Source organism: Megalobrama amblycephala, linkage group LG8, assembly GCF_018812025.1.
Source record: "Megalobrama amblycephala isolate DHTTF-2021 linkage group LG8, ASM1881202v1, whole genome shotgun sequence".
NCBI classification, from domain to species: domain Eukaryota; kingdom Metazoa; phylum Chordata; class Actinopteri; order Cypriniformes; family Xenocyprididae; genus Megalobrama; species Megalobrama amblycephala.
In genome coordinates, this window is record NC_063051.1 from 7,104,454 (window position 1) to 7,117,322 (window position 12,869).

The window sequence follows — 12,869 nt, forward strand, 5'->3', positions numbered from 1 at the left end:
CTACAACTTTTGACCTCCTAACTGAACTCCTTTCCACAAACTGATCATAGAAATAAAACAGTATAAATAAAAATTGTAACACTTTACAATAAGGTCTCATTTATTAACATTAATGTATTAACCAACATCAACTAACAATGAGCAATATATTTGCTACAGTATTTATTAATCTTTGTTTATGTTAGTTAATAAAAATAGTCATTCATGGTTAGTTCATGATAGTTCACAGCGCATTAACTAATGTTAACAAATTAAACCTTACTGTTTATGCTTAATAATATTAAGAGAAAACTGTTATTCGTTTTTATGGTAACACTTTACAATACGTGCAACAATAATCGCACTCTCTCAATATTCAAAGTGCAAATAAGACCAAAATTTTCTTTGAAACAGAGCTAAGAGATGGTTACAACTACACTGCCCAGCCTAAAATAGCTTTCACATTGAGAGATATTTGTATTCATCAGGGAGCCGCTTTCAAAATGCGGAGTATTGAAATCTCGTTTGAATGCGCCCTGGCGTTTACTTTCACTTTCGCAATCACGCACACTCTGTAAATATGGAGCGCCGGGTACCGTTTTCCAACTGAATTAAATGTTTTTATTTAAATACAAAGCAAAACAACAGTGGAGGCATAATGTAAATGTAGCGGTGGCATATTCTTTCCTAATCATCCTAACACTCTGTCGTGGCAATATCACAAGACTACTTTTCGCCTCGACGAGAAATCTCGTCACATTTTAATCTCGCAAGATTAAACCCCTAGAAATCGTCAAGATTAAACCCCTAGAAATATTCTCGTCTCTTCATAACATTAAGGTTGAACCACTGTAGTCACATGAACTGTTTTAAGTATCTTTAGTAGCTTTCTGCGCATTTGAAAGTGTTAAATATCTTGCCGTCAATGGAGGCCTCACTGAGCCATCGGATTTTATGAAAAATATTTTAATTTGTGTTCCGAAGATGAACGAAGGTCTTACAGGTGTGGAACGACATGTATTTTTGGGTGAGCTAACCCTTTAATGGAGTTAAGCTGAGAACAGTTTGAGACACTGATTTCTTCTAAAACTCTATGGAAACTCATGCTAGATTACTGGGATCTTATCTCAGGAAAAGCAGAAGTCTCAGTTTGCTCTCCATTTAATCTCATTGCTGTGTGAGAGAAACATTTGAGATATTTAAGAGATCTAATATGGCCCAACATGTGAGAAAAGGTACATCTTGTATGTCTCCAAGCATCTGTCATTGTTTTAATGTGTTATGTATTGTGGCTTTGCATATAGCTGAATGTTCGGCAGGAAATTTCGGGGTTTTCCAGGGTTGCGCTCTGTAGGGAATAACTCATCAACTCCTTATTCTGAACATCCGGGAGAAAGAAAGAGTGAGAGAAAGTGAGCACAGAGGATTGAGTCATCTGAACACACCATCCCACACCATTCACATTAGACAGAAGAACATTCCCACACTGAACTTTTTCTGTTTGCTATTAAGAGTTTTAAAGAAAGACTGTATTTGTTCCTGACGTCTGCTTCACATATCCGGCGTGCATTTCATGTGACAGAACACACACGTGCATATATATATGTAAACATAAAAACCACATGCTAGCTAACTTTCCAACCAGTTGGAGATTCCTTTACTGCTCATAAACTTTTGAGGTTGTGATCTCAATGTGCCCAACTCTTAAGGTTTTTGTATTTGAATGTTCTCCTGCTGAGATAATATTAAATTTTAACACACTTTCCTGCAAGTCCTCCATCAAACACCTAATCACATTTTTAAACTCATCCAGTTTCCAATGCTGTAGTCCTGGATACAGAATTTGTACTGGAAAGCCCAAGCACAGAGACTAATGTTAGCAGATAAATACAATAAAATAAATAATAGGAAGGAATTAATGAATAAGTTGAGTTATATATATAAATAATTTATTGACATCAGTCAGGATAGTCAGGGTTCAACACTTTTTGACCAATGAACTGACATGACTTTTCCATGAACTTTCCAAATGTTTGTGATTTACTGGATAATCATTTTACAGAATAATTTATATTCAGACCGATTCTTAATTGAATTTGCTTACAAATCAGAATTCACTAATGGCTTGAAAGCATGTAACTTTAACAAGAGCATTGTTTAATTAATAGTAATAATAATAATAAGCTTTAAGCAAGCATATTGATTATAGAAATGACTGGAAAACACAATTTTAAAATTCCCTGACATTTTACATAACTGTGGGGAACCTGAGCACTTTAGGAATTTACCTATGCCAGCTTGAAAATACATTGTCTAAATGTATGAAATTCCATGTGCATGTTAGTGTCGTTTTATATTTGCAACTGTCAGTTTAATGTGTAGTCATGTGAAACAGTATGTGTATGTAATAATAAGTGTCTGTCCTTCCAGCGTATGCCCAAATCCAGCCGCAGGCCCTGATTAAGCAGCAACCGCAACAGTTTGTCATTCAACCACAAGCCCCACCCACCTCTAGAACCCAGCCTCAGTTACTGCAGACCGCCTCCGTCCAGCCCCACCAACAGACAGCCTCACTGGGCATCCAGAGCTCCTCCCAGACCTCATCTGTAGCAGGAATCATTCCAGTTTTGCCCAAACCAGCACTTCACAATCAGGTCTCAGCTCAAAGTCAACAGGCCACCATCTTCCATTCAACTATAAGCCACCATGCAGTTAACCAGCACGGCACACACATGGGCCTGGCCCACGCTAAAGCTCAACCGGTCCAACTGACAGCCATCAATCTACAAATCCAACCTGCACAAAGCCAGGTAAGGGACTCACTTACTAGAGCCTTATAGTAGATTGAAGATAATGTACACAATTTAAAAGCAACTAACTACTTTTATTCTATTTAGGCTTCAAGACTGGCTCAGGATGACAAGGAGAAGCCCACCTCTTTGGTGGTAAGAGAGATTTGCCCACCAGTACAAATGCAACCATCCACTACGACCCAAGGCACCGACCCCCCTGAACAATCCAAAGCTGACACTGTGAACGCTACATCTCAAACACAAGGTACAGTGGCCAACAAGGCTCTATGTTTGATAAAACGTGCAATTGTCAACAATAGAGACATTGTTCATTGATTAAAAAAAATAATTAAATCGCACATTTTTTTCTGTAATTAATTGTGATTAATCACACCTAACATTAATGTTTTTAATATTTTTATGTTGTAATACTTTCACATTGAATTTGCAAAATAATGTAGAAACAACATGTTTAATGGCATCTTTTTACAAAGCACTATGAATGAAGGCCAGTATCACTTGTGAGTAGTGATACTGATGTCTCTATTACATGGATTGTTTTATTCTCAATTTTAGCCATTAATTATAGACATTAAATATTGCAATATAATTGAAAGCTATCATTTTTAACATTTAATAGGTTTTAAAATTATAACGACTTGAACTTAAATTGAACTTAAAACAATCTTTACATAAACCCATTGTAATAAATGTTACATTTACCTGTGCCTTTAGTATATTAGGGCTCAACGCTAAGGTTTGTTTCTACTGGCTCGGGCCGGTTCAGATTTTTATCCGCCCTGCAACAATGTTGTTTTTGACCCATGTAACCTTGTACAAAAAAAGATTTTCAGGTAGGTCTAACAGGTAAAATATACAGAAATTGAATAATTTCTTCACTCTATAAATTATATAGATTATAATTATATATAGAATATAGATTAATCCTCATCAACCTACATAAGAGCAGTGATTTTATCTTTGTATTTTATTCTTTGATTAATATTAATGACAGACAGCAGCAGGTTTATTAGGCTGCTGTCACTTTAAGACCTGACGTGGATCTGACACACATCCTGTTTTCCCATTTAACACTTTAACTCATTTAAGACTGCTTACGAGGATACTCAACCAAATGGGAATTTTGACACAATTTTGTGTTTTTGTTTGTTCAAGTTTATTTATTTATTTACGGCATGTCAGCAACAAGGCTATTTTCATGGCGAAAACAGAATAAACAATGAAATTCATAAAATTAACAAAAAAACTATATAAGACATTTCATATTAATACAAGATAAGATTTGAGTTCTTTTTTGCATCTTATCGTGCTTGAATGCCCTAACTGTCACCGTCTCACAGGTGGGACGCTTGCCGCTCTTTTTCTTTATTGCCTTTTTTTCATATGACATATTTTAGTAATCATCGTAAGTTAGGTATCATTCGAAAGCTTAAGAACTCAAAATTCAGCCTGTGAAAACGGTTTTGAAATTGTTGCAGATGTTGCGTTACCATGGAAACGGTACTTTAATTTCTTTTAGTGAGCTCCTCTCCTAGTGGGTGGTGCCAGGTTTCATATTACAATATTTATTTTAGCTACTTTATAGTCAAAAACTTTTCTAATCTTGACAAAACACATCATCAGAAAGGTCTGAGTCTCGCGGTGTTTTGTGATATAAGTGATATTTGGACAGAAATGTATCAATTTGTATCAGGAGAATGCATAAAAACTATTCATTAGAATGTCGGTGACACCCGGTGGCTATTTTTGGTACAGCACCTAAACAAAATTTCAGGAACTTTAATTTTTGTGATATCAGCTTCAAATTTGGAACACAACTTGGTTAGATATGACTTTCATTTGATAGCAATTTTAGAGTAAAATATTATTTTTTTTAGTACAGTACATTTGATTTACAATACACCCAGAGTCAGTTCTTGTTCATATTACTGTACACATGTACAGTATATATAAACCTTAAACCTTCTATTTATACCTATCAAAATCCAGTTACAAATACGCACATACAAACAAATTGCCTGATGAATAAACCATTAAGACACAATTCTGAACATTAAATTCCCTTAATTTTTGTATCCAAGTAAACAAATAAACAACATACCCAATCCCTACCAAATATTTTATAATGGATATTCTGAAGAAATCAGTAAAGACACTAGTTTAGCACACTAACCAGTTAAACATAATTTGCAAGGGTGCCAAAATATTTTGATCAAAAATTCATAAATTTCAATGCATTAGATCACAAAATATCAAATGAAGTGGTATTGTCAAACAAATTATGATTTACCTTTTGTCTTAGAGCTTAATTTATTTTTCATTTTCACTCTTTTTGTGTAGCATTTTGCTTGCAATGTGTGCTTATGCTATCTCATTTCAAAACTAACTTTAATGTGTTTTATATTCTGTTATCTAATGCAATGACATCCACATTGTAAGTATGGGTAAAGTGTCCAAATTTAGTGCACTGTATCAAATACCACATAGTCTGAAGGCTTTCGATGAATTAAAGAATCACTATTTCATTTAAAATACAAGGCTTTCGACTCCCATGTGGTGAACCAGATTTGCTAACAAAGAAAGTTAGGAAGTGGCATGCAATTCCCATGTTAACAGCAATATGAACAAGAACTGACTCTGGGCCAGTCACATGACTCTGTAGACTTCCTTGACTGCCAAAAGGCACAACTAGCAGCCTTCCTGCCGAATCAGTCAGAAACTGGTTTTAGACCAGGGTGCTTTCCTACCTTGAGATAATACCCAATATAGGCTGAATAAAGGACACGGTCGCTGCCACCAGCCAGTGAAAGACTTGAACCTCTACAGCGTCATGTGACCTGCCACTTGAGGCTGCTGCCATCCAGGGAAAGACTGAACCGCCTCTCCAGCAGAATGTGCTTGTGCGTGGGAGTGAAGCATTAGAAAAGGAGCTGCGCACACTGCATGTTGCGTAGTATCGCACGCGTGGCGGTGCCTGGAAATTCTGTCTTTGAAATCAGTGTAACAGGCGTGTGGGAATGAGGCTCCCCCCGTGTTTTGAAACGGAATTGAACAGCGCCCCTGAGGGAAATGACTTTTTATTGCGCTTTGTCGGTAAGCTACAGTATGTCTTGTGTTGTGATGCCAGTAGTTTTGGTTAGTGGGCTTAAACGGTCTCGAGGAGGCGCGTTTCTTTGAACTGTGTAGACTTGACACGCATTTTGACGCCAGTCTGAACGCAGTGACGCATCTTGTGTGAACAGGAGAGATGTATTTTTTCTTAGTTGATTTAAGTTTTTAGATGCCTAACGGTGGTGGGATGTTTCTTAAAGTAATAGTTCACACAAAATCAAATCATTTACTTACGCTCATTATGACTTTCCATCGTTCTTCAGTGAACTGCAGTATGTCGTTTCTTTGACAACTTGTCCATAAAATGACAGTGGATAACCTTAAAACACTTCGTAAAAGTAGTCCATACTTTAATATTGAAAGTATTCTTAAGTTTTTGGATAGCTTTGTGTGAGGAATACAATGAAATAGCAGTCGTTATTGACTAATACTCTTCCCCTCGGTTTAAAATACCGTTGGCAGGCAGTTGCGTTCAAATTAAAAATGGCGCTGTCTTACGGCGCCGCTCTAGTTGGACGTCTTTGACGTCAAACGCCATTGGCTCTCGAGTGTCACTTGACTGGTTAACACAGTTTGTGCGTACTTGTAGCGATATTTTCTTTAAAATATTCTTATAGCCGCTTTTTATTATGAATATGTTACTGAATATCTCCCTTTGTGTTTCATAGAAGAAATAAAACTCATAAAACTAAAATCATCATCATAAATATCTTAAACCAGCAAACCAGACTGCTTTTAAGAGATATTATTTTCCATTATTATTTGGCTTAACTGTTCCTTAAAGGGTTAGATCACCCAAAAATGAAAATTCTGTCATTTATTACTCACCCTCATGCCGTTCCACACCCGTAAGACCTTCGTTCATCTTCAGAACACAAATTAAGATATTTTTGTTGAAATCCGATGGCTCAGTGAGGCCTACATAGCCAGCAATGACATTTCCTCTCTCAAGATCCATAAAGGGTACTAAAAACACATCTAAATCAGTTCATGTGAGTACAGTGGTTCAGTATTAATATTATAAAGCGACGGGAATATATTTGGTGCGCCAAAAAAAAACAAAATAACGACTTATTTAGTGATGGCCGATTTCAAAACACTGCTTCAGGAAGATTCGGAGCGTTATGAATCAACGTATCGAATCATGATTCGGATTGTGTGTCAAACAGCAAAAACTGCCGAAATCATGTGACTTTGGCGCTCTGAACATCTGATTCGACATACTGATTCAATTGTGCTCTGATGCTTCCTGAAGCAGTGTTTTGAAATCGGCCATCACTAAAATCGGTGCACCAAAAATATTCTTGTCGCTTTATAATATTAATATTGAACCAATGTACTCACATGAACTGATTTAGATGTGTTTTTAGTACCTTTATGGATCTTGAGAAAGGAAATGTCATTGCTGGCTATTGGAGGCCTCACTGAGCCATCGGATTTCAATTAAAATATCTTAATTTGTGTTCTGAATATTAACAAAGGTCTTACGGGTGTGGAACGGCATGAGGGTAAGTAATAAATGACAGAATTTTCATTTTTGGGTGAACTAACCCTTTAAATGTTCGCAAACTACTTTATAAGCTCACTGCTTGTATATTATTTTCAGCAGCAGTCTTTTCCAGGCTTTCCCGTAAACAATGACAACTGCTGATATTTATGCTGCTGATGTTGTTGTGGTTGCTATGGTGATGAGATGATGCTTTCTTTCTTTGCCACCAGGCTCTGTGGAGACGGCGCGTGACCCCGCGGGAGCACCGGTGACATCGACCATGACCTCGGCAGCCTCAAGCGAGCCGCCTCCGGCAGCTGTGACAGGAAGTGTGGCACAAAACGGCGAGAACAAGCCACCTCAAGCCATAGTGAAACCACACGTCCTCACACATGTCATTGAGGGGTTTGTTATCCAGGAGGGAGCTGAGCCTTTCCCTGTGAGTTGTAATAAATAAATAAAAAAATTAATACAACAACATGATAACCATTGTTGTTTCAGTTAATCATAAGTTGTTAAAAAGTAATTATAAAAATAATACCAATTAAACCTCGAAATAAATACAGTAATATTAATAATAATAATAATAATTGTATTATTATTAATATTATTCATGAAATATACAGCAATATTACTGTTATTATTACTATTCATAATAATTGTAATACTACCATATTATTATTATCATCATAATAACTATTCATAAAAAATGTAATACAACAACAATAATAATACTACAAGTATTATTATTAATTCAGTAAATAATAACAAATATTTATAAAGACTAAAAAAAGACCAAAAAACTGGAAATTAATTTAATAATAATAATTGTATTGTTATTCATAGTAACACATTGCAACAACAATATTATTATTATTATCTCATAATATTTGTAATACAGCAATATTATTATTATAATTATCACTATTCATACAAAAATTAATACAACAATAATAATACAAGTATTATTATTATTAATTCAGTAAATAATAAAATTTATTATTTGCTGAATTAATAATACTTGTATTATTTTTATTGTTGTATTAATTTGCATGAATAGTAATAATGATGATAATAATAATATATTGTTGCATTGTATTCTTATGGATAATAATAAAAAAGTGATTTATAAAAACAAATAAATTAAAATGGAAATTAATTTAATAATAATAATATAATAATAAAATACAACAATATTATTATTATTATTATTTTATTATTCATAATGCAACAATAATAATACAATTATTATTGTTATTATTATTAATTCAGTCAATTATATAAATTAATTATAAAAACAAATTAAATTAAAACTCAATTTATTTAATAATAATAATAATAATAATTGTATTATTATTGTTATTATTCATTCCGCTATTTATTGTTAAATAATTACATAAATCATTTATTTATGAATTACATTTATCATTTATTTTCAGCATCAATTGTTTCTTTGTATGTTAGTGAATTGCCCTGATTTACACCATCAAACTAAACTGTAGAAAACTATTGTCTGTTGAAGGTGTCCACAGTGTTACAGTAATCACCCTGACATCATCACTTTTGAATACTGTATTGTCAGGTGGAGAGACCTCCGGTGCAGGCAGACAGCCCCAAGAAACCAGACACGCAGCTTCCCTCAGATCCAGAGAAAACGGCCAGCAGCAATTCCCTCAGTGCCACAAACTCAGACATGGAGGAGGTTGGACAACAAGGTAGACATTTAATTTAGTAGATTCAAACATACTGCAGCCCATGTCTGTTTTTCTAAGATGCATGATCTTTTTAAGCATCAGGGTAAAGTTTTGAAAGATTGGAAACAAAGGAGCGTCATGATGCATTACTGATGAGAGATAGTCGGAATTTCCTGTTTGTGAACTTTACGATTGAAACGTTGTGTAGTCAAGGTGCGGCAAAAAGATAAGCTTCGTAGTAATGCCTCATCATTGCAAAGATTACAAACAAACATTGTTTCAGCTAGTCATAAATAAACTGTAGCTTAATACTTTATACCTTTTTTTACTTCATCAGACACAAGGGCTCAGGAGGAATCGGAGGAGCCCAAGCTCACATGTGAGCTCTGTGGATGGGTTGATTTTGCCTATAAGTTCAAACGTTCAAAACGCTTCTGTTCCATGGTCTGTGCTAAAAGGTTAGAGATTCAAAACATGTTTTTAATGAAAATATCTAGAAATGCATGTTTAAACAAAGCTGCATGACACTGCATTTGGGTTCATTTAGGAACTTATACTTAATAACTGAAATTATAGATATAACTGCTACCAAAATGATAACTAATAATAAATTGTTGTGATGTGCAGTAGTTTTATCTGTATGCTAACATACAACACTCTTGTTCAGATACAGTGTTAGTTGCACGAAGCGGATTGGTCTGTTCCACCCCGACAGAACTAAAACACCCAATCAGATAAATAAGTGGAGAAGGAGAAGGTCTCATAGTCCCAGAGGCAGGGAGGCCAAAAAGCAGGTGAACAGCTACTTTAGTCCAGTAGTGCATGCCACCATGAAGTAAATAATCTTTGTTATGAACTCATTTTCATCTCTTGTTTTATTCTTGATCTTTCCAGCGGCTCTCTGTATCTCAGCAATCTCAGGGAGAATCTATATCCTCACCGCTCCAATCTCAGCCTAGTCAAGGAGAGTCCAGCCCCTGTTCGGATATCTCCAGTTATGAGGAAGCAACTTCCCCGCTCTCTGCAGCCAGTTCTGGCCCAATCGTTTCTCAAGGTGGGGTCGCTGGTAACGATCCAGAAGAGCTTCCTCTCCTCAGTCAGCACTTCCTACCATGCGACCCCACCAAATGGAATGTGCAAGAGGTGTTTGAGTTCATCCGCTCTTTGCCAGGTAAGTGGCTTTTTATGATATAGATACACACGCTACCGTTTAAAAGTTTGGGGTCAGTATAATTTTACAACAAAAAAAAAAGAAAGAAATGAATACTTTTATTCAGCAAGGAAGCATTAAATTGATCAAAAGTGACAGTAAAGACTTTTATAAAGATAAAAAAAAAAAACAATTCAAACAAATGCTGTTCTTTTGAACTTTCTGTTCATCAAAGAATCCTGAAAAAAATTATCTTAAGCAGCACAACTGTTTTCAACATTGATAATAATAAGAAATGATTCTTTAGCACCATATCAGCATATTAGAATGATTTATGAAGGATCATGTGACACTGAAGACTGGCTGCTGAAAATTCAGCTTTGCGTCACTGAAATAAATTACATTTTAAAATATATTAAAATAGAAACCAGTTATTTTAAACTGTAATAATATTTCACAATATTGCTGTTTTTAACAAATAAAATTAAAAGCATTAAAAGACTCTTTGAAAGACAAAAACTTACTGACCCCAAATGTAATAACGGTACCGTATAAATGCATACATGCACGCACACACATTTGATATATTTTGTTATCAAAATAGTGCTGTCAAACAATTAATCGCATCCAAAAGAAAAGTTTGGATAATATCTGTTTGTGTACTGTGTATAATTATTGTGTATGTATAAATACACACATATGCGTTAAAAATTGTTAAATGTATATATTAAATATTTATATATCATTTATATAAGTGTATATATACATGCAAATATTTCTTAAATGTACATAATAATTATACACAGTACACAAACAGATGTTATCCAAACTTTTATTTTGGATGCGATTAATCGCGATTAATCATTTGACAGCACTAATGATAACAAAGGAGATAAAGGCAAAGCTATGATTAAAAAAAAATTTACAACAATATATTTATTTACAAATATGCTATTTAATAATGCAAATTTTTGTGACTCCACAATTAGGTTGCCAGGAGATTGCAGATGAGTTTCGTGCTCAGGAGATTGATGGACAGGCCATGCTGCTACTGAAGGAAGACCACCTAATGAGTGCCATGAATATTAAATTAGGACCCGCCCTCAAGATCTTCGCTCGCATAAACATGCTGAAAGATTCCTAGCCTTAAAAAGGCAGTAAGTGTTTGTGTGTGTCCTCTGATGTCACTTAAACTTGACCTAGTGACTACAGCACCCCAAACTGCACTACAACATTTTTTAAAAAAATAAATAAAATCTAAAAACTTTATTAAAAAAAAAATTTGGGGCTAAGCCCAAAACTGCACCTCCTCAAGAGAAGAACTGAAGTAAATTCAGCTGGAATAGAAAATGACCAACTACCTATGAAGATCCGCACACATATTGACTTATACCAAATGGAAGGCATTATGAATTAGTGATTTGGAATGGAATTCTGACTGGGACTTACAGATCACAGTACCGGTGCTCAGAAAAATTCTTTGGATAATGTACATATAAAAAACGCTGCAGTCCAAACAACTAATATTATCATGTGGTTTCACAATCCCACATTTTGGCCCAGATATCTCTGGAATGTACATTTGTTGTTTTCAGGTATGATTTTGTCTTATTGTACATGCCAGATGCTTTTGTACAGTATAAATATGTTTAAGTAAATTATTCTTACCTTTGTGTGCAAGTATTTGTAACAGAGTTGAATCACAACAAACTGGTGCTATTTCACTCACATTTACTTTGAGAAGACTTGAATAACAGAAGCACAGTAACAGAATATTCAACTTTGAACCTGAAAAAAGAGAGAACCTAAAGGAAGGGATCCAGTTTGAAAAAATCCTGTCAACAGCGCCTTATTCAGTGTGTGTCTGTACACTCTGGTTTTGAGATGCACATTAAATTGTATTTGTGTTGGATATTGGGAATGACACTATGTTTGGTTTTATTTGTGCCCAAATTTGTCATTGTATGTTGCTAGAAATGATTGTGATGATGGGTTGTTTTTTTTTAGTACAATGCTTTGTGAAATGCCTGTATTTATCAGATGAATGAAATTTGTAATATAACATTTTTAAGGAAGGAACTTGTTTAATTTCTTGTTTTTCACCTTACCTGCTTGCACAGCTTCATTCATTAATATTATTCCACACTTAATGTTTCATTACATTGATTTAGATAACAAAACACCAAATTAAGTCGCATAAGAAAACATACTGTTTTGCCATTTATAACCTAACACACTTTATATAAAAAAAGCTCTGCTTTATTTTTCTTTAAATAAAATGCCACGCAGTTTAATATTTTGTTAATGACATTTATTCATTTTAAATTACAATAACACACCACTAGGAGGCACACATGTATTTCGTCAAACTTCAAACTATCCTGTCTACATTTTTCAACATTTAAGATGACTTTAGAGTGGTCGCCTATCTAACTCGACCCTGATACTAATAAAAACTTGATTTTTCAAAGAAACCCGTCCAAATATGTCATGATTTAAGTCGTGGTGGGCGTTGAGTACCGAAGAGAGCTTTGCTTGCAGGTCGCCGCACAAAGAATCCCATCTTATAAACTTTTCACTCTAAGTCCCGCCTCCTGTCTCCGCGTCTCGATTCTCATTGGCCCTTTGCGCCG

At 34.8% G+C, this 12,869-nt stretch overlaps 1 protein-coding gene and 1 long non-coding RNA gene across 3 annotated transcripts in view; one reads left to right on the plus strand and one right to left on the minus strand.

The window, feature by feature from the left end:
• The window catches only part of LOC125273523, a 29,624-nt gene extending 23,372 nt beyond the window's left edge, over positions 1-6,252 (minus strand). Inside the window, exon 1 of the long non-coding RNA XR_007186086.1 lies at positions 6,138-6,252. This is a non-coding gene — a long non-coding RNA (uncharacterized LOC125273523). The remainder of the gene's footprint in view (positions 1-6,137) is intronic.
• Positions 1-12,311, plus strand: part of phc2b (polyhomeotic homolog 2b (Drosophila)) — a 40,239-nt gene extending 27,928 nt beyond the window's left edge. For both annotated transcript variants that reach the window (XM_048198960.1, XM_048198961.1), the window contains exons 8-15: positions 2,410-2,789; positions 2,877-3,036; positions 7,623-7,831; positions 8,975-9,107; positions 9,424-9,544; positions 9,754-9,880; positions 9,981-10,257; positions 11,226-12,311. In XM_048198960.1, coding sequence (XP_048054917.1) covers positions 2,410-2,789; positions 2,877-3,036; positions 7,623-7,831; positions 8,975-9,107; positions 9,424-9,544; positions 9,754-9,880; positions 9,981-10,257; positions 11,226-11,380 — 1,562 coding nt within the window. In that variant the 3' untranslated portion in view covers positions 11,381-12,311. The remainder of the gene's footprint in view (positions 1-2,409; positions 2,790-2,876; positions 3,037-7,622; positions 7,832-8,974; positions 9,108-9,423; positions 9,545-9,753; positions 9,881-9,980; positions 10,258-11,225) is intronic.
• Positions 12,312-12,869: the final 558 nt, after the last annotated feature.